The sequence below is a fragment of the Notolepis coatsorum genome, assembly GCF_963971535.1.
Source record: "Notolepis coatsorum genome assembly, chromosome: 1".
NCBI lineage: Eukaryota > Metazoa > Chordata > Actinopteri > Aulopiformes > Paralepididae > Notolepis > Notolepis coatsorum.
In genome coordinates, this window is record NC_140165.1 from 156,465,416 (window position 1) to 156,483,788 (window position 18,373).

The 18,373-nt window shown below is 42.0% G+C and overlaps 2 protein-coding genes across 4 annotated transcripts in view; both read left to right on the forward strand.

Moving 5' to 3' along the window:
• kremen1 (kringle containing transmembrane protein 1) overlaps window positions 1-12,635 on the forward strand; it is a 146,339-nt gene extending 133,704 nt beyond the window's left edge. The window contains exons 7-10 of one of the 3 annotated variants that reach the window (XM_084335680.1): window positions 6,100-6,282; window positions 7,180-7,264; window positions 9,187-9,334; window positions 11,715-12,635. In XM_084335680.1, the coding sequence (XP_084191806.1) occupies window positions 6,100-6,282; window positions 7,180-7,264; window positions 9,187-9,334; window positions 11,715-11,744 (446 nt within the window). In that variant the 3' untranslated portion in view covers window positions 11,745-12,635. Of the gene's footprint in view, window positions 1-6,099; window positions 6,325-7,179; window positions 7,265-9,186; window positions 10,529-11,714 lie in introns of those variants that run through there. The other 2 variants (XM_084335678.1, XM_084335679.1) reach the window with 2 other exon arrangements.
• Window positions 12,636-17,840: 5,205 nt separating this feature from the next.
• The window catches only part of coq5 (coenzyme Q5, methyltransferase), a gene marked incomplete at its 5' end in the record, with an annotated part of 31,712 nt that continues 31,179 nt past the window's right edge, over window positions 17,841-18,373 (forward strand). The window contains one exon of the mRNA XM_084321358.1: window positions 17,841-18,042. Coding sequence (XP_084177484.1) covers window positions 17,841-18,042 — 202 coding nt within the window. The remainder of the gene's footprint in view (window positions 18,043-18,373) is intronic.

Sequence of the window (18,373 nt, forward strand, 5' to 3'; positions counted from 1 at the left end):
TATTCAGAGAAATCTCGTGAGTGGCTTTCAACGAGATATTAATAATTCCGAGAAAACTCGTGAGTGGCATAGAAAGTGTTAACTTAATAATAATGATAATAATAATAATATAATAAGTAATTCTTAAATTATTTAATTAAATTATCTAAATACACCAGAAGTGTTGGAGCACAATTCTTAACACTTTGTATGCCACTCACAGCTTTTCTCTGGTTTACCCCCCGACTGTTGAATGCCACGTCACGAGTATTCTCGTTTATTTTTTATTTATTTATTTTTTAGCGATCTGAAATCATATTGCATCACGCGAGCCTACCGTTGGAGATCCAGGGACCGCCGGCGCTCAGATGTGAAAAAAAGCGCCCCATATCGTCTCCCAGATGTAAATCACCCTTTTGGAATGGACTCAATGAAAGTGAATGGGAGAACGGATTTCTGACTCCACATTTTACTTCTCACTGATGCAGCCGGGGTCTACCAGAGTTCATTCTGGAGCCTCTGAGCCACGGCGAATATGGGTTATACTGTACACACGATGGATCAATACAATTATCGATTTTTTCGAATGGCGATCGGAAATTGGAATAAACCATTTGGATACCATCTGACCTCAGGTAAGGAATCTATGTTATCAGTGTTAGGATAATCAGACTCGTTTTCACGGATATATAAGCGTTTATGTGATATGTGATATGGCTGTTTTGACTGTAAAAGCCATGAGGAAATAAGAGCAGCGATTATCAGCGCGCGGCACGAGCGTGCGTGCGCACACATATACTATCGATCATCTAGCGTTTATTTGAAAACTATTCATAAATAGGCCAACAAATGACAACGTTCTGGAATATTCCAGTAAAAGGCGATTATCATAGGCATGGGTTGTTTTTTTCCGCGAAAACGGGTGATTTTCAAAATGCTATCAAACGAAAATGAAGCGATAAAAAAACAATCTGCCTTGACAATGTTGACTGGAAAATTATTCTTTGATAAGCGACAGGGGCAGATTAGACACATAGCCATAATTTAAAACATAGATTAGGCGATATTAACGTTAACATTGGCCGTGGATGGTGGCATTCCAGCCGGTAAAAAGGAAAACACGGCTGGCGCTCAAAGTGTTAAAGATTATATATATATATATATATATTTTTTTTTTTACTTTTATTTATAGCATTTTCAGCTTTTTCTGGCCACACAGGACCAATAGAGGGAGAGAGGGAGAACGGGAGGAGAGGTAGGGAAGACATGCGGCAAATGGTCGCCGGGACTGGGAAACGAACCCGGGACGACCGAAGCGGTCGTCCCGGGTTCGTTTCCCAGTCCCGGCGACCATTTGCCGCATGTCTTCCCTACCTCTCCTCCCGTTCTCCCTCTCTCCCTCTACTGGAGCGCCCCAAGATTATAGGGTTAACAGTATAGGTTTATTAGATGCATTCGAACAGTAAACAGACTTCTCTATCTTAAAATATTGAATCCAGGAGTCATAAGCAAAGCATACCCTGCAATAGCATGGATGACATTTAAGATTTAGAGGGCAATCTATCCGCGATATCTCCACCTCTCTCTCTCCCTGATACCTCTCTCTCTCTCTCTCTCTCTCCCTGATCTCTCTCTCTCTCTCCTTGATACCTCCACCTCTCTCTCTCTATCCCTGATACCTCCACCTCTCTCTCTCCATCCCTGATACCTCCACCTCTCTCTCTCCATCCCTGATACCTCCACCTCTCTCTCTCCATCCCTGATACCTCCACCTCTCTCTCTCCATCCCTGATACCTCCACCTCTCTCTCTCCATCCCTGATACCTCCACCTCTCTCTCTCTCCATCCCTGATACCTCCACCTCTCTCTCTCCATCCCTGATACCTCCACCTCTCTCTCTCCATCCCTGATACCTCCACCTCTCTCTCTCTCCATCCCTGATACCTCCACCTCTCTCTCTCCATCCCTGATACCTCCACCTCTCTCTCTCCATCCCTGATACCTCCACCTCTCTCTCTCTCCATCCCTGATACCTCTCTCTCTCTCTCTCTCTCCCTGATACCTCCACCTCTCTCTCTCCATCCCTGATACCTCCACCTCTCTCTCTCTCCATCCCTGATACCTCCACCTCTCTCTCTCTATCCCTGATACCTCCACCTCTCTCTCTCTCTCCCTGATACCTCCACCTCTCTCTCTCCATCCCTGATACCTCCACCTCTCTCTCTCTCCATCCCTGATACCTCCACCTCTCTCTCCATCCCTGATACCTCCACCTCTCTCTCCATCCCATATACCTCCACCTTTCTCTTTCCATCCTTCTGCCTTTCTTTCCACTGTAATTTTGGGTAATTTTCCTCACCAGCTGGTTTTGATCCTGTAGGAAGAAAAACTATATCAGTAGGTCAGAATCTGACCTCTTCGGAGTGGCAGACGGTCCCTCCTGCTTGTGTTTCATTTCTGGGGTTTGATGTGGCAGGATGTGAGCCTGGTCTCCACTGGCCAGGGTTCAGCCATGCTGTGGCCTGTCTGGTACACAGTGAGCGTATCCACTGTCTTTAGAACCTCGCCAAACCTGACTGGACCCCGGCTAGTGGAGACTGACACCTTACAACAAATACAATTTATTGAGTGGAGACACATTTACATTTACATTTACATTTAGTCATTTAGCTGACGCTTTTATCCAAAGCGACTTACAAGTTCTGTGCGACAAGACAGCAAGAAGGGTACAACTCTATCAGCTGAGTAACAATGTTTATCAAAGTGTTGCGTGTTACAGTGTAGGTTAGTTTATTAGGACAAGTGCATGACAGTAAGGTTAGTCGGGGTTAGATTTTTTTTCTTTTTTTTTTTTTCTTTTTTTTTATCATTTCAGATAATGGTTGAAGAAGTGAGTCTTTAGTCGACGGCGAAAGATTGGACGTGATTCGGCTGTCCTAACTGGGATGGGTAGTTCATTCCACCATTGTGGGGCAAGGACTGAGAATAGGCGGCTTCTCTTTGATGACCCTCCCGGAGCTTGGATAGGAGTAGGTCTGAGGCGGCCAGAAGATGCAGAGCGTAGGGGTCTTGAGGGTGTGTAGTTAGAGACACAAACCCAACCATACCATACCATGCTAGACCATGGCTAGTCCCCGCCAGGCTGAACAGAGCTAATGGAGACAAGGCACTAGATTTGAGAATCAACAACATTAGAGCTGTTATAAGAAAAGTTCACCTTGTGAAGAAAGAAATCTAGTCTTAGTTATGGGGGGCGGGTTATAAATAGAGAAGATGATTGAGAATGAAGAATGGAATGACATACAAAGGCGTCTGTAAGGCGGAGCTATACCAAATAAGTCTTAATACCACTGTGGAGGAGCTGAGTGGCAGGATGGTCATTTTAGGATAAACGCTCTCAGATGACAGTGGAGGAATTCTTTCAGCTGAGCCGGGGTTTGAAGAGCAGCAAATGGGGAACATGTGGGAAGTACTGGGAACATCAGTGTCAGGTTGAGTTATTTTGTGAAAATAGAATCCCACATGAGCCCAGTTCAACATCCTCCAGCCGCCATTCATGGATCTGGAAAGAAAGCTCTCATTGCCCTGTGTCTGCAACATGCTTGGAATATTTTTTTTTAATAGATTCATATTTTTATATGAGCATGGGTTTATAATGGGTTATAAAAAATGAATTTATATTCCTCTATTCTATTGTATATTAACAAAATTCTAATTTAAACATTGTTGAAGTGGGCAATAAATTCCATTGGTTAATAGATAGATTAGATTAGATAGATTGTACTTTATCGTCATTATATTTGCATACAACAAGATTTGGGACTCAAACTTAAAGGGGAACTCCAACATTTTGGGAAATTAGCTTATTTAACATCTTCCCTGGAGTTAGACAAGAAGATGCATACCTTTTTTGTCTCTGTGCGTGCATTTTAGCTTTGGGAATAGACGCTCCGTTAGCATAGCTTAGCTTCATCACTGGAAGTGAGGCAGGACAGTAGCCTTACAGTGCCTTACAGTGTATTGCAAGGTCTGACATTGACCAAACTTGATATGCATGACCTTGGTGGGCTCTAGGTCAACTCCTGAAAAGGGGGTCAATGTCAGACTTTGCAATCAAAAGTTAGGGGGCGCACTGAAATTATGGCAATGGTTATTAGCCCCCTAACTTTTGATTGCAAAGTCTGACATTGACCCCCTTTTCAGGAGTTGACCTAGAGGCCACCAAGGTCATGCATATCAAATTTGGTCAATGTCAGACCTTGCAATACACTGTAAGGCACTGTAAGGCTACTGTCCTGCCTCACTTCCAGTGATGAAGCTAAGCTATGCTAACGGAGCGTCTATTCCCAAAGCTAAAATGCACGCACAGAAACAAAAAAGGTATGTATCTTCTTGTCTAACTCCAGGGAAGATGTTAAATAAGCTAATTTCCCAAAATGTTGGAGTTCCCCTTTAAGGTGCAGTAATAAAATCACAAGTAATAAAAGAGAAACATAAAATACTATACAGAAACATTAAATACTATAAAATAAGACAATGTTACAGTCCTGTACAACAACAATACAATATAACAACAATATACAGAATAACAATACACAAATAACAATCACAGTGTCAGACGGTAGTGGGTGGGTATTGCACTGTCGATATTGCACATCAGGATGTTGCACAGTGTGGGAGGAGGGGGAAAGGTGAATTATTAGTGCATGTTCAGGGTGATGATGGCTCTGGGGAAGAAAGTGTCTCTGATCATGTTTGTTCTGGCTCTGATGCACCTGTAACGCCTGCCCGATGGCAACAGGTCGAACAGGTGGAAGCCAGGGTGTGAGCTGTCCTTTGTAATGTGTTTTGCTCTGTTGAGGCAGCGGGAGTTGTGTAAGTCCTTCAGGGAGGGGGCAGCCGATGATTCTCTGTGCCGAGTTTATGACCCTCTGAATCGCCTTTCTGTCTGCTTCAGTGCAGCTGGCGTACCACACTGTTATGCAGTACGTCAGTAGGCTCTCAACAGCAGAGTGATAGAAGGTCACCACCAGCTGCTCCTCCGTCTGTTCTTCCTCAGCACCCTCAGGAAGTGAAGTCTCTGCTGGGCCTTCTTGATGACCGCGGTTGTATTTGCAGTCCAGGAGAGGTCAGCAGATATGAGGGTACCAAGGAACTTAAAGGAGCTGACTCTGTCCACATCCTCACCGTTGATGCAGAGGGGGGTGGGGTCTGCACTGTTCTTCCTGAAGTCAAAGATGAGTTCCTTGGTTTTTGTGGTATTCAGTGCTAGGTTATTCACCGAAGAGGTTGAAGATGACAGTGACGATGTAGTCAAGTCAAGTCAAGTCAAGAGTTTTATTTGTCACGGCATACGAGTATACAATGAAATGCGGGTGGTCTTGCCCGCAACGATGTGCAAATACAATAGTAATAATATAATAGAATCCAATAGAACGACATTGTGCAATAAAACAAGTAAACAGAGTAGGGCATATCGGTATATGTACATGAGTTATTTACAGAGCATGGTAGGACATGCTAGGTCCTGTGGTAGTGCAATACACTGTTAGCTACGGATGAGGCACTGGGTCTTTATGTACATGCTATATTATACAATCTCAAGTTATACTATACTATTCTTAAAGTGACCTTTCCTTTTGTAAAGTGGCCATAAGTGTGAGCGTGTGCAGCATGAGTGTGTGCTTGCTCATGTTAAAGTGGCTGCTAGTGTGTGAGCGTGTACAGTGTGTGTGTCGTGTGTGTGCTCATGTGTGCTTGTGTGTGGAGAGTTCAGTGTTCAAGACTCTGATGGCCTGGGGGAAGAAGCTGAGCTGAAGTCTCTCTGTCCTAGTAGCTGGTGTTTGCAGGCGTCTGCCTGACCTCAGCAGCATGAACAGGCTGTTGTTGGGGTGGTGAGGGTCTTTCATTATTCTGCAGGCTCTGGATTTGCACCTTTTGTTGTATAGAACCTGCAGGGGTGGTAGTGCAATACCCGTGGTACGCTCGGCTGAGCGCACCACTCTCTGTAGGGCCTTCTTGTCCTGTGCCGTGCTGTTTCCAGGAGAGCTGGCTCAGCGCATGCTTTGAGTAATAAATGGAAATGTCATAATCAATGTGTTGATGTTCTTGTTCCTCCAGCTTTGAGGAGCCAGGACACCAGAACAGTGGAGGACGAAGAGGAGGAGGAGGAGGGAGAGGAGGTGGTCAGCACGGCGGGGCCTCAGGTCACCGAGAGGTCGAATGGCACCTCGAAGGGCCGCTCCTCCCAGATTCTCTACGTGATCACGTCCAGCCCCGGTAAACCGGAGCACAACATGCCAGGTCAGTGGGCTGGACGCGGCGAGACCACCGGCCACAGCGCTAGTATGTTCCCACCCATGATATACCTACCTCTCTCTACCTCTACGGGGCTTTCTGGGTGGTTTCTAGCTAAAGCTGGGTGGCCTGGCTTCCCTAAAGCATTTTATAAGTAAGATCATGCATGATAGGATATTCAAAGATCTTATTTTATAAATACCCAGCATGCTTCTGCCAAGCTAGATCTTACAAGGTGCTGAACAACGTATGACTTGTAGGCAAAAATTAAGTGGCTTTTCTAATTAAAACAAGAGATAGGAACATATCCTGCTGCAAGTCGGAATTTTACTGCCACAAATTCACCCATCAAATGTGTCCCCTGCTAATTCTGATCTGCAGCAATGTCCCAGTAATTTTCAGACCCATAGCATGAAGGGTACGAGTCTTGGAGAAGTGATTTATATCATGTTGTCTGGGTAAGAAGTCTTTTTAGAATTGTCCACTGGATCACAATGGCTTTAAGATGCATTTGTCAAATTCAGTATGATTCCACAATCATATACTGTATCCCTGACTGTTTCCGTACTGAAGCCCTCTCTGCTTGCAGACAGAATATAATCGCACCTCTCATCAAAATGAAGTGGAGTGGATAGATATGTTTTAATGTTTTTTTCTACTCTACTTTCTTGAATCGAGACGTCTGTCTTGACAGGCTTTTTCTGTTGCGTTGCTCGACCAGACGATAGCAGGTGTGCGCTGACCCTGCATCATGCTCTCTATAGACGTTCGCTGGCTGAACATTGCTAGCAGGGCTCGACTCGTTCCTTTCTCCTTTTTCTTTCTACTTCCAAGTCTGTTTCTTGTTCACTGTGATGCAATATCCATATCTGATGTATTACTGTTGTGTTTTTAATCTGTTAGTGTGGACAATCTATGCTCTGGCCGCCCTCCTTACTCTGACAGTCATAGCCATGGTGGCGAAGCTACTACTGCATATTACAGTCAAGTGAGTATGAGAAAGATACTGATATTGATCCCTGAAGGGAAATCCGTGGTTACACAGCTGCTACTGTAGCTTAACATTACAAGTACATGTGATAAAAACCAGACAGACGACAGGCAAACCATAGGATTAGACCACTAACGTAGCTATAGCATCACAACCAAAAGGTCAACTATAAAACAAACAAAAAAAATCTTTGAAGCTTTGGTTAATGAAGGCATGCACACCACTATGCAAACGTGGTCAAAACATTCAGCTCTACTATTAGAATTAGACATTCAGGAGACAATGTAAAACAGCCTATTAAAGTCCGGGCTGTTGGGCCCCTCCTCCCTGGGAATTTTCACATTTTTCTTTTTTTACATAATATGAAACTACATGTTCATACCTTCAAAATAAGCCATCAATTGTCAAATTCAAGCCAATAGTTTTCAATCAATGTGCTATGAAACATTCTGGTAACATTATAACCTAAACTCAGTTCAGGGTTTTGAAAGAATGAAAGTCAATTCAGCTATTTGATGAAAGGACTTCACTCCCAGAATGCAATGTGATCAATGTCACTCCAGACCAATTCACACCTGAACAAAGGCCCAGCTTCCAGTCTGACGTTCCTTTGTTATTCCAATGCCTGGACCCAAGAGGCCCAGAGAGAGTTGTGTATGACACACACACACACACAACCAGCATGTTTATATCTTGTTTATATCACTAGTGCTGTCAAAAATTAAAGATTAAAGATTTAAAAACTAATTAATCTCACAATTTTCTGTAATTAATCTAGATTAAAAATAGCATTTTTCTACTTAAGACCGAAGCTTGTAACAGATATTTACTTGAGTAAAATCATGGAATTCATGTAAAATCAAGACAAAGAAAGTATATTTAGATTCAAAGACTATTTTAATACAGTTTCTCTCCTGTGAAATACAAATGTTCAACAAAATCATCAACATTGACTCAGCTAGACCTCTTTCTTATATCCGCGGTGCTAAGATTGAAGATTTTTCACTCCATAGATTAATCTAGATTAATTTATTTTAATGCTTTAAATAATTTAAATTAATCTCAAATTAAAGCATTAATTTTGACAGCCCTAATATATATATAAAAAAAACACAACTGGAATAGAATATCACACAATTTTATAAACAAAACATAGAGAATAATAATCAACTAGCAACATCAACCCTGTATTGTACAATTAACAACCCTATATATCACTGGGGTGCAGAGTAATTAGAAATGTATTTTGAAATATATTGTGAATTACAATAATAATAATACATAGGTGCCTCATATGATATATAGGGAAAGCTATAGTTTAGATTGTTGTTGGCTAATTAACTCGTTTTTAGATGGTTGTTAGCCTTGATACTAGCAAGACATTCCAGTTGGGGTTGGAGATCACTGTAAAACTACAATTGAAATAAATAAATTATATATCACATGGGCAGTGTTGGGAAAGTTCACTTTCTACATGAACTAGTTCAGTTCTCAGTTCAGAAATATGTGCGTCCAAACGATACCACTGAAAATGTGAGCACAGAAAGACTGAAAATGCTGTAACGCTGCCACAAATGTACAAAATAAACGTCCTTCCTGTTTTAGACTTCGCTCTTTTATTTTGTTAGTTATCTGGAAAACCGGGATAATTACAACCATACCATCTAGCAATAATTAAACATATTTACAAGTCGTATTAGGTTTTGCAAATGCCATTTCTCTATTTTGACCGATTTCTGAAATGCGCAACACTCTGGCCATTTCTGAGACATCCTCTCTGCCTTTGTTTACCCGCACGTGGGTGCAAACAGCGAGGTCCGACTCCAGAAGACAGTTTTACATCACCTTATATCTCTTGACCTCTTTCTCTCTCTCTCATTTCTTTCCTCCCCTCCCCATCCTCTATCGCTCCCTCCCAGGTCTCCCAACATCCCTACCGTCAGTGGCTCGGACACCTGCAGCCAGAGCACGGCGTCCTCAGAACCGTGGATCATCCTCTACCGGCCGTCAACCATCTCCCTCTTCAAGAAGAAGCTAAAGAACCACCATGGCGACCTCAGCCCCTTGGTGGGAAACTAGGGCCACAGCGCACCACCACCACCAACCACTACCACCGCTACCACTGCTACCACTACTCTGTACCAGGGCCATCAGATGCCAGGCCCTGAAATGATGAAACTATACGGGGGCGCAAAGCTAACAAGCTAATGACTGACTGAGTGGCTAATGACAACTGACTGAGTGACTGCTACTACATATGGCCCTCCAAGGGCTGGGTCCTTTCCTGAGCTCGGCTGTCAGGGCTGTCAGCGTCCACTGTGTGGGAGGGGGGAGAGGAAAGGGAGGAAATGAGGAGAAAGACATATGGAGCCTGTCGGGTACTTTTGTACTCTCAAGGTTTCACCTCCCCTTGCCCACGGGTGTCCTGCAGCTCGCTGTCAAAGATGGGTTGAGGGCAAGGCAGTTTCCTCCGAGTACAGGCTCAGTACATTTTCACAGCACAGGCACAAAATGGCAGACCTCACTACCCCTAATTGGGTTAGCAAACAGGGAGGTGTGCCTCCTCCAGGTGCTTCAGAGCCAAAATGGTGTCCAAATCTTGATCAATATCAAGGAGAGGGAATGGACTTTTTCCCCTCACACATATACACACACACATACACACACATATACACACACACTTCACGCTTACTTACAGTTTTATGTAACTCTTCTAACTGCCTCATATGGACGATCAACACTTCCAGATAAAGAAAAAAGAATCCTCCAAAGAGACTATCTGTCCATCTCTTGGACTGTCGGTTTCTGTGCTTCTGTGTCTCCTGACGTGTTTTACACAATGTGGACGTCCTCCAGGAGAGGAGAGCGGCACAAGGCATGGAACTTAAGACGTCACAGTGCTCTTGGAAATGAATCACTGGCTCTATATAAAGGGATCAGAGAGAGAGATAATACACTCGCCCACTCCCTTGCGCAATGTGGGGTTGGATGGAGATTGGCATTATACTGTTGGGGGGTGGGTGGGCTGGGCAGTGTAGTTTATATATGACTGCCATCTAGGGAGGGTTTGATGGTGTTCAAGTGCCTTAAGGACCTTCTCTCTCTCTCCCCTTGTCTCAGATTCTTCAGATCAATTTCTTTCCTTGACTGGGTTCCCTCTGAAGAGTGCGCACTTCTTGAAAATAGTGATTGCATCATTAGGATTTTAGAAATGGAACATTTTCTATGTATGTGATCTTATCTACGTGTAGTCTCTGACATTTACTGAACATATTGTTCATGTTATGTTGTCTTTTGATTACATGGGGGGGTCGGGCGGGGGGGTGAATGGTGTTGTATATGGTCATTATTAATTAATTGTGGGAATGATAACGCTCAAGTCTCGGCAAGAGAGTTTTCTTTTTACTCATCAATGGCAACTTAGCTCGGAGCTGGACAACTATATATATTTTTAAGATGGCCGCAAAAACACAGACCATCTCCTTGTCACTTCGATTTCAGTCCAAAAGGTTATGCACAAACAGTATAGCCAGAGAGAAATAGAACCAAAAAGCACCGGTTGATCCGGCGTTTCAGAGGAGTGACTATCATGTGCATCACTGTAATGTTTCTGTGGATACGGAAGCCAGTCATGAAAGGTCACAGCCCACTGGTGCCATTGGCTAAATAAGTGGTGCGTTTCCCGCCATTGCGTGTTTCTGCAGATCGTTAGCTGAACGATCCTCCAGTCACTGCCAAGATCATTATCGGGCACAAAACGCACTTACTGTTGCCTCCACTTGTATGGTGAAACATACAGTACTTATCCACTTTGGCATTCAGTTAAATCTTTCATCTTTAATGTGTAAGATTTTCTTTTTGTTTGAATTTTGAATCTTAACGTGGACACACTGACTCACCATCCACCATGAGTGAGTTTCATTGACCAGTGTAGCATCAGTCGTTCATCACCAATCAGAGAAGCTCAAAGGGATTCCGTTTAATAATAAAAACGTAATTTAATGGTCTCAACAGTCCTCACTTCGTCTTACCGGCAACATTTAATTACGTTCCTATTGAACGTAATTTGTATGTGGTTAAATTGGAAGCCAAATATCAAACTACTTTGAGAGATGTTTAAAGGCTTGAACACTTGGAACAAAGGGTTGCAGTTAACATGCAACGTGGTGTCACAATGGAATTCAAGTGTAGGATTTACGACAGGTGTGACTGTGACTTAATTGGAGGCCATGTGTGGAGGCTGAGCAACTTTTCTCCCAAACTCTTTCTATAAATGACGTCAGGCTATATTTTGCCTGTCTGCTCAACTGTAACTCATGTTAATTAAGACAATAATAATATAATAATAATTTAGGACCTGCTCCGAGGTCACCATTTGGCACACATGCGAACCATGCATACAATGCGTATCTGCGATTAACCCATCCCGTCGTCCTTCCCCCCCAAGGGCAGCCGGGAGCAGACAGGCGCCACGTGAGCCGCGCCAGGGGACCAATCCAAGTGCTCCTGTCCGTCTTCGTCAAGGACGCCACAGCGTTAGCGATCTTGTTGTTGTGCATGTTTTTCCATTGGGTTTATCTTATCGGGGGGGGAAACCCTTGCGAGCACGGGGAGAACATGCAAACTCCACACAGAAAGGCCTGGGAGATACCCCACCTGGGTAACTGGCATCATGGAAACCTGGTCCCCAAGCGGGATTCGAACCCTGGACCTTCTTGCTGTGAGGCGACAGTGTTAACCACTACACCACCGTGCCGCTGAGACAAGAGAACATGCCCCATGGTCTGTGATGTTCAGAGCAGTCCAAGCAGAGAGGAAGAAAGAGAGAGAGAGAGAGAGAGAGAGAGAGAGAGAGAGAGAGAGAGAGAGAGAGAGAGAGAGAGAGAGAGAGAGAGAGAGAGAAAGAAAGAAAGAAAGAAAGCACAATGTGAAACAAATTTGTGGTCAAATTAAAGAGAAACAAACTAAATCTGACAGTTAAAATCTATCGAGGGCATGCCATATCTGTTTGGATATCCTCAAGAATTATGCAAACTTCCATTTTCTCTCCTGTCCTCCAGTCAAATGGAAAATTCCACACTACCTTCTCAGCAACAAAAACAGTCCTTCCTCAAGCTGTGGTTGATGTGAATGTCCTGTAGTAACGTTACTCTTTGACAACACCAGACCACCCAGTGGGAAATTATTTAGGGGGGGTCAGTAAATTGTAAATAACGAATAGTGAACATTTTAATTTATACAGTAAATTATTGTTATTTTGTATGTGAAATGGAATATAATCTATCTTTTGTATAAGTGAAGTACCTTTGTAGTTTTTATTTAATGTCCTGGTTGCAAATAAACACTGTATGCATGTTTCTTAACCCTGTGTTGTGTGCTGATTGTTTGGGTTTAGGCTGTAATTTTATATGCTGACGATTTGAGTTCAGTCTGTCACCTTATATGCTGATGATTTGAGTTTAGTCTGTCACCTTATATGCTGATGATTTGAGTTTAGTCTGTCACCTTATATGCTGATGATTTGAGTTTAGTCTGTCACCTTATATGCTGATGATTTGAGTTTAGTCTGTCACCTTATATGCTGATGATTTGAGTTTAGTCTGTCACCTTATATGCTGATGATTTGAGTTTAGTCTGTCACCTTATATGCTGATGATTTGAGTTTAGTCTGTCACCTTATATGCTGATGAGTTGGGTTTGGTCTGTTATCATATGCTGATGAGTTGGGTTCTGTTATCTTGTAAATTAGGCTGATTATTTAAGTCAAGTCTATCATCTTAACACAGCATTCATGCTTATTTTCCTTGACACAAACAACCATTTTCATTGTACTGTAGGCCTACATGTGGAAAACAGTTGGTTCCTATATGAAAATACTGTAGACACTCACTGATTTAGAAGCTGGGGCTGTCCCCGACTAAGGATATGGATAGTCAACTATGATTGGCCAAAATTTGCCGTTAGTCGACTATTAGTCGACTTAAATTTTTTTTTTTTTTAAATAAAGTATAATATATATATATATATATATATTTTTTTTTTTTTATCATTCCATTTGGGCTGTGGGGGGTGCTTAATGTCTGAAGGAGTCGACTGAAGGCTTCTTGTCCTCTGCAAAAGCATGCAATTGGTCCACTGATGGATACATCTTGATATTTGTCTAGTCTAGTGTGTTCATTAGATGGGTGAAATCCTCTTTCAGTGCCTTTGTGCCTGTTTTCGTAGGCAGTTAGCCTCTGGTATGCGTGCCATTAGCGTTAGCCACGCTTCTAGGCCTCTTTTCTTTTGGAAAGAATGATAATTTTTTTTTTTTTATTATAATCTTTTTTTTTTTTGTATTCGACTAAGAGGTTGGCAGTCGACTACGGCTCCTTTCGACCGATTCGTCGACTAATCGACTAATAGGCGTCAGCCCTATGGACAACAAACACTTTTGTGCTGCATTCAACCTTTTCACTTGAGACCCATTTTATCAATAGCTTTGTGCCTGAAAAGCACAGAATTACCTTTTAAGATTTCTCAGTTTGGCTTGAATAGATCACAGCTCAAATGTCTGCATGGTACTGTAGGTTATCTGAGCCCCCCTTTTCTCTGGAGCCAAATACTTATCAGATATGTGAAATGACTCCCAGACTGTGTGGATGCACAGACTCGAAGGAGGTATTTGGAGCACCATGTGTAACCCATCAGCCCCCCTCTGGGTTGAGGTCAACCATGCAGCCTGCACATTTAGTGTGTGTGTGTAGTGTACTTGTTTAACTATACTTGTCAGAAGCGACTCTTGACAAACCGCCTATAATGTGAGGACATTTTGGCTGGTCCTCACACCAAGAAAAATTCATTATCAGGTTAATACTTGAGGGTTTCAAGGGTTAGAATGGGTAGTTACTGTAGGTTAAGTTTAGGGTTGTACATATAGCGTTGTACGGTAGTAAGGGGCTAGAGAATGAATGTAAGTCAGTACAGTGTCCTCACAAGTATAGTAAAACAAGTATCTCTGTGTGTGCGTGGGGGGGGGGGGGGGGGTCAGCATGAGACTAGCTTTAGGTTAGAACAGCGTGGAGAATCAAAACAAGGAAGGATATGTAATATCTAAACCATTTTGTGTGGTTTGTGATGATGGTGTGCTCATTCATGAAAGGATTTTTAGAGGCCCAGGAGTCGATTGTTCTCAAAGCTTCTCCCTGGATTGACTCAGGGCTCCTGTGGTCGTAGAAAACCGGGAAAGTTATGGACTTTGAAAATTGGGTTTTCCACTATTGGCTTGTAAGGGTCAATACGTGGATGTAGTTACCTTTGAAGGAATAATAACACAAATAACACACTTCCTCATTACATAGCATCCTAGTTAATGGCCCAGTTGTAGTTAAGCCAAAACAAGACTTCAAGAAACCACATATTGAACAAAGATAATGTTACATAGACACTGTCAAACACTGGTCATGAGATGTGCACCATATGTCATGAAATAAATTGCGGTGCAAACAAATGCTAAGAGGAGACTGCTGTAAATGATAAAGCAGTGACAAGGAATCTACCCCCAAAACAAACAAGACAAACTCCTTGTACGTATGTGTAAATATACAAGGCAAATACAATTTATTCTGATAAGTGATTCATTCAAGTGGTCAGAAGGTTCTCACGTTAGAATGCAAAACTAGCGGATGAGCATCAGGATGGATGAGACCTACGATGCTGTCAATGTAATCTGTGATCATGTAGGGATCAGGGAAAGTTGGTAGTTTGGAAATAAACATTTGAACACAAACACCTGTGTACAGGAGATATAATAGACGTCTCACTCCCTCTACTGGATGTATGATGTCTGATGAACACGGGCAGCGGTAACTGAAAAGTCACTGGTTCAATCCCCCCAGACAGGCAGGAAACATTTGGGCCGGGGTGAATGAATCCCGCCACACCAACCGCTTATGTGCCCTTGGGCAAGGCACTTAACCCCCACCGGTCCCCGTGGAGCTACTCAGTGGCCAACTGTGTCAGACTGTGGTTGTATTGGGCATATCAAAGTTTTCACACAACGTCTGAGGTAATAGTTTTGTGGTATAGCCATGATAATACATTGTAGTATGTCAGGGTAGCCTATTTGCAAAGAAGTACATGATCCAGTTGTTTTTGAAGAACAAATTCAAAGACACAATGTATTTCATAGGAGCTGTCTACCATAAATGACTATCTGGCTGACTAACAGTCCTGTCACACAATGTATCATGTTAACCCTTTCACTACCACACTACAGAAGGTTCACCTTTCACTACCACACTACAGACGGTTAACCTTCTGTAGTGTGGCAGTGAAAGGGTTAACCTTCTGTAGTGTTGTAGTGAAAGGGTTAATGTACAACACTAGAGATTATTGTTTTATTTTATGATGATGTTAAACTACTAGTATGGGAAAAGGCTACATGTGTATGTTGATTTGAAGTCATTCGAATAGCATGGGTGACTCACCAGGATTTCTCATTCTGCTGTTTTGAATACCAAATCTGGTTATATAGTACTATAGTACACGTCTAGTTGCTTATCTGGGCCAGTATCGCCACCTTCTGGTGTTTGTGCAATTATCAACATGAGAAGAGAAACCAAATAATGAGTGACAGGTAATAAAGAATAGTTTAGTATATATTCTTTTAAGTTAAATTAGGCCAGATGACCTTACTGCCCATAGGCCTTGTAAAACAAGCTTTTTCATCTGTAACCAATAGTCGTATTAAATCGTTGTGTGGCCACATACTAGGCTTATTACATGCCCTTACATTGACCCCAAACACTTTTCTATCACTACACTTGTGTTTTTAATTGAATGCCTGTAACTCAAATCCTTGGATTTAGATCTACCTGAGACACAGAGCCTTCTCACTGCTGTGCCTAGCGAGGTTCCAAAGAGTCCCTATGGGGAAGGCCTTGGCTGTCCCGCTGTCACGCTTTCCCACAGACAAGGCCAGAAGAAAGAGACTGGTGGAAGCTTATCCCTCTAAACCTGGGTCGACCTGTAATTAAAGCAACAATAGGACAAAGCATCCCAGTATCTGATTACAATGGAGGACAGAAAGGCACGCCGTTTCGATGAGGAGAGCGGAGGACAAAACCTGCCACTTTCAGCACTGAGGGGGCAGAGGAGGAGGATGTTATGAAACAAGCAGCATGAAGACTGCAGGGATAAGACTGACGGAGCCAGTCTGTGGAATATTTCAACTGTATGAAAGTACAAGCTGGCCTACTGGACAGGGAGATGACGCTTGTCTTTAGCATGTGCTTTATCGCTGACCCTAATGACAGACACACTGTTATCGTGTGTGGTTTTTAAATTGTTCTTTATTATTATCATTTATTTTATTCATTTTAAAACTTGAGCGATTTTATATGCTCACTGCTTGCAGTTTTAATTGAATTAAATTAATTCATGTTCATTTAACATTTTACACAACATTAACTGAATTATCCTAACATGGTTTAAGGTTTAAGATAATTTAGAGCCAACTTGTGGTTGTCCACACATGGCACAATAAAATAAATATATAATGAAAATGTAAAACAAGTTAAAGAGGAGAATTTTTTTTATTTTTTTTTATTTTTTACATAATGGTTGGTCATATTTAGTCATTTTAATTTGATGCCTTTGATGGTTGTACACTGAATTGAGATTAAATTATTATTATCAATTAGAAAAAATATATATTCAAACGTTATTCCAGACTCAAGGTCCATATAAAAAAAAAGCTAATACATTGAATAAATACATAAAATTACACCATAAAAACGTGTAATTAAAAAAAGAAAAGAAAAGAAAATAATTAAAATACAGATTAATGTCTTCCATATATCCACGGCTGGGATTGAAAACCAAGATGATCTCATTTACCTGGCAATTAGCCTACTTCTAGGTAATATTCTCATGGCATCATTATAAACTACTTGCTAACTATACATTTTCTGTAAGCATGTTTTTTTTTGTCATTTGACCACAAGGGTGCAGTATAGAGTCGTGTACAAAATGATGCCCTGAACAGGGACATCTTCACTACACTCCATTGCCTATAAATATCATCTGTCATTTGCTCTGTAATCAAATGTCCAAGATAGTTGACCTTATTACAAACACCAAGATTGTTATTTAAAGTCAGGAAATGTTAAACATTCGTCTTACTTGGTTCTAAATATCATAACAACACTTGACTCAATATACTGGCAATACTAATATACTGGCATTATATTTGATATCATGTACAACACCATACACAGATCATAGGAGCTGCTGCTGGACGGACGGACCAGCGCTACTTGGACTAAAGACTAGTACAAGATCATCTGCACACATTATATTGTGTATTACCAATCACACCCCTTATTGCAGACTTTCAATTCCTTATTGTTATAATTAATGTATTATTATGATGATTAGTGTGATCATCATCAATAATAATAATAAATTAATAACATCAATAACATTAAATGTGTGTGTGTGTGTGGGGGGGGGGGGTCTACAAATGTTGTCGTCGCATTTGAATGACGATTGTGTTGTGACGTATGCACTTAAAATTTAATAATCAGCCAATATGGCCGCTTCCGCCAGATTGCTTGCCCGACGAGTACTGCGTGGTTCTCACAGAAATATTAATATTACAGTCTCCAGTCGACTCTGTCGGTCAAGATTCCCTGCGGAGCTTTCAGCGTGTCGTTGCTTCAGCGATGTTACTGGGGAGAAAAGTACCCATTTTGGTTTCGAAACCGTGCCCGAGGCAGAGAAGGCAGAGAGAGGTAAAGCCATAGCATAGCGTTAACTTGTAACTAGTAGGTTTAGGGTTATAGTCTGCTCTGCGTAAAGCAAGGCTGTCTTCGATTCGGGCTGACGGCGTCTTTGATTATGTATTGATTTCAGCTAGATGCTTGATAATGTTATATTGTTTACTAGGTCTAAGCATGTGGGTTCAATCACTCGCGACTTTGAGCATTTGCAAATGGTTGTGACACCAGACCAGACACGCCCCCGTGTCCTCTGACTGTCCTTTGTAGTTACAGAACTACAAACATCGACACATCACGTTACGTACCTTTTAAATGTAGCTATTTGTCTTGAGATTATACAGCC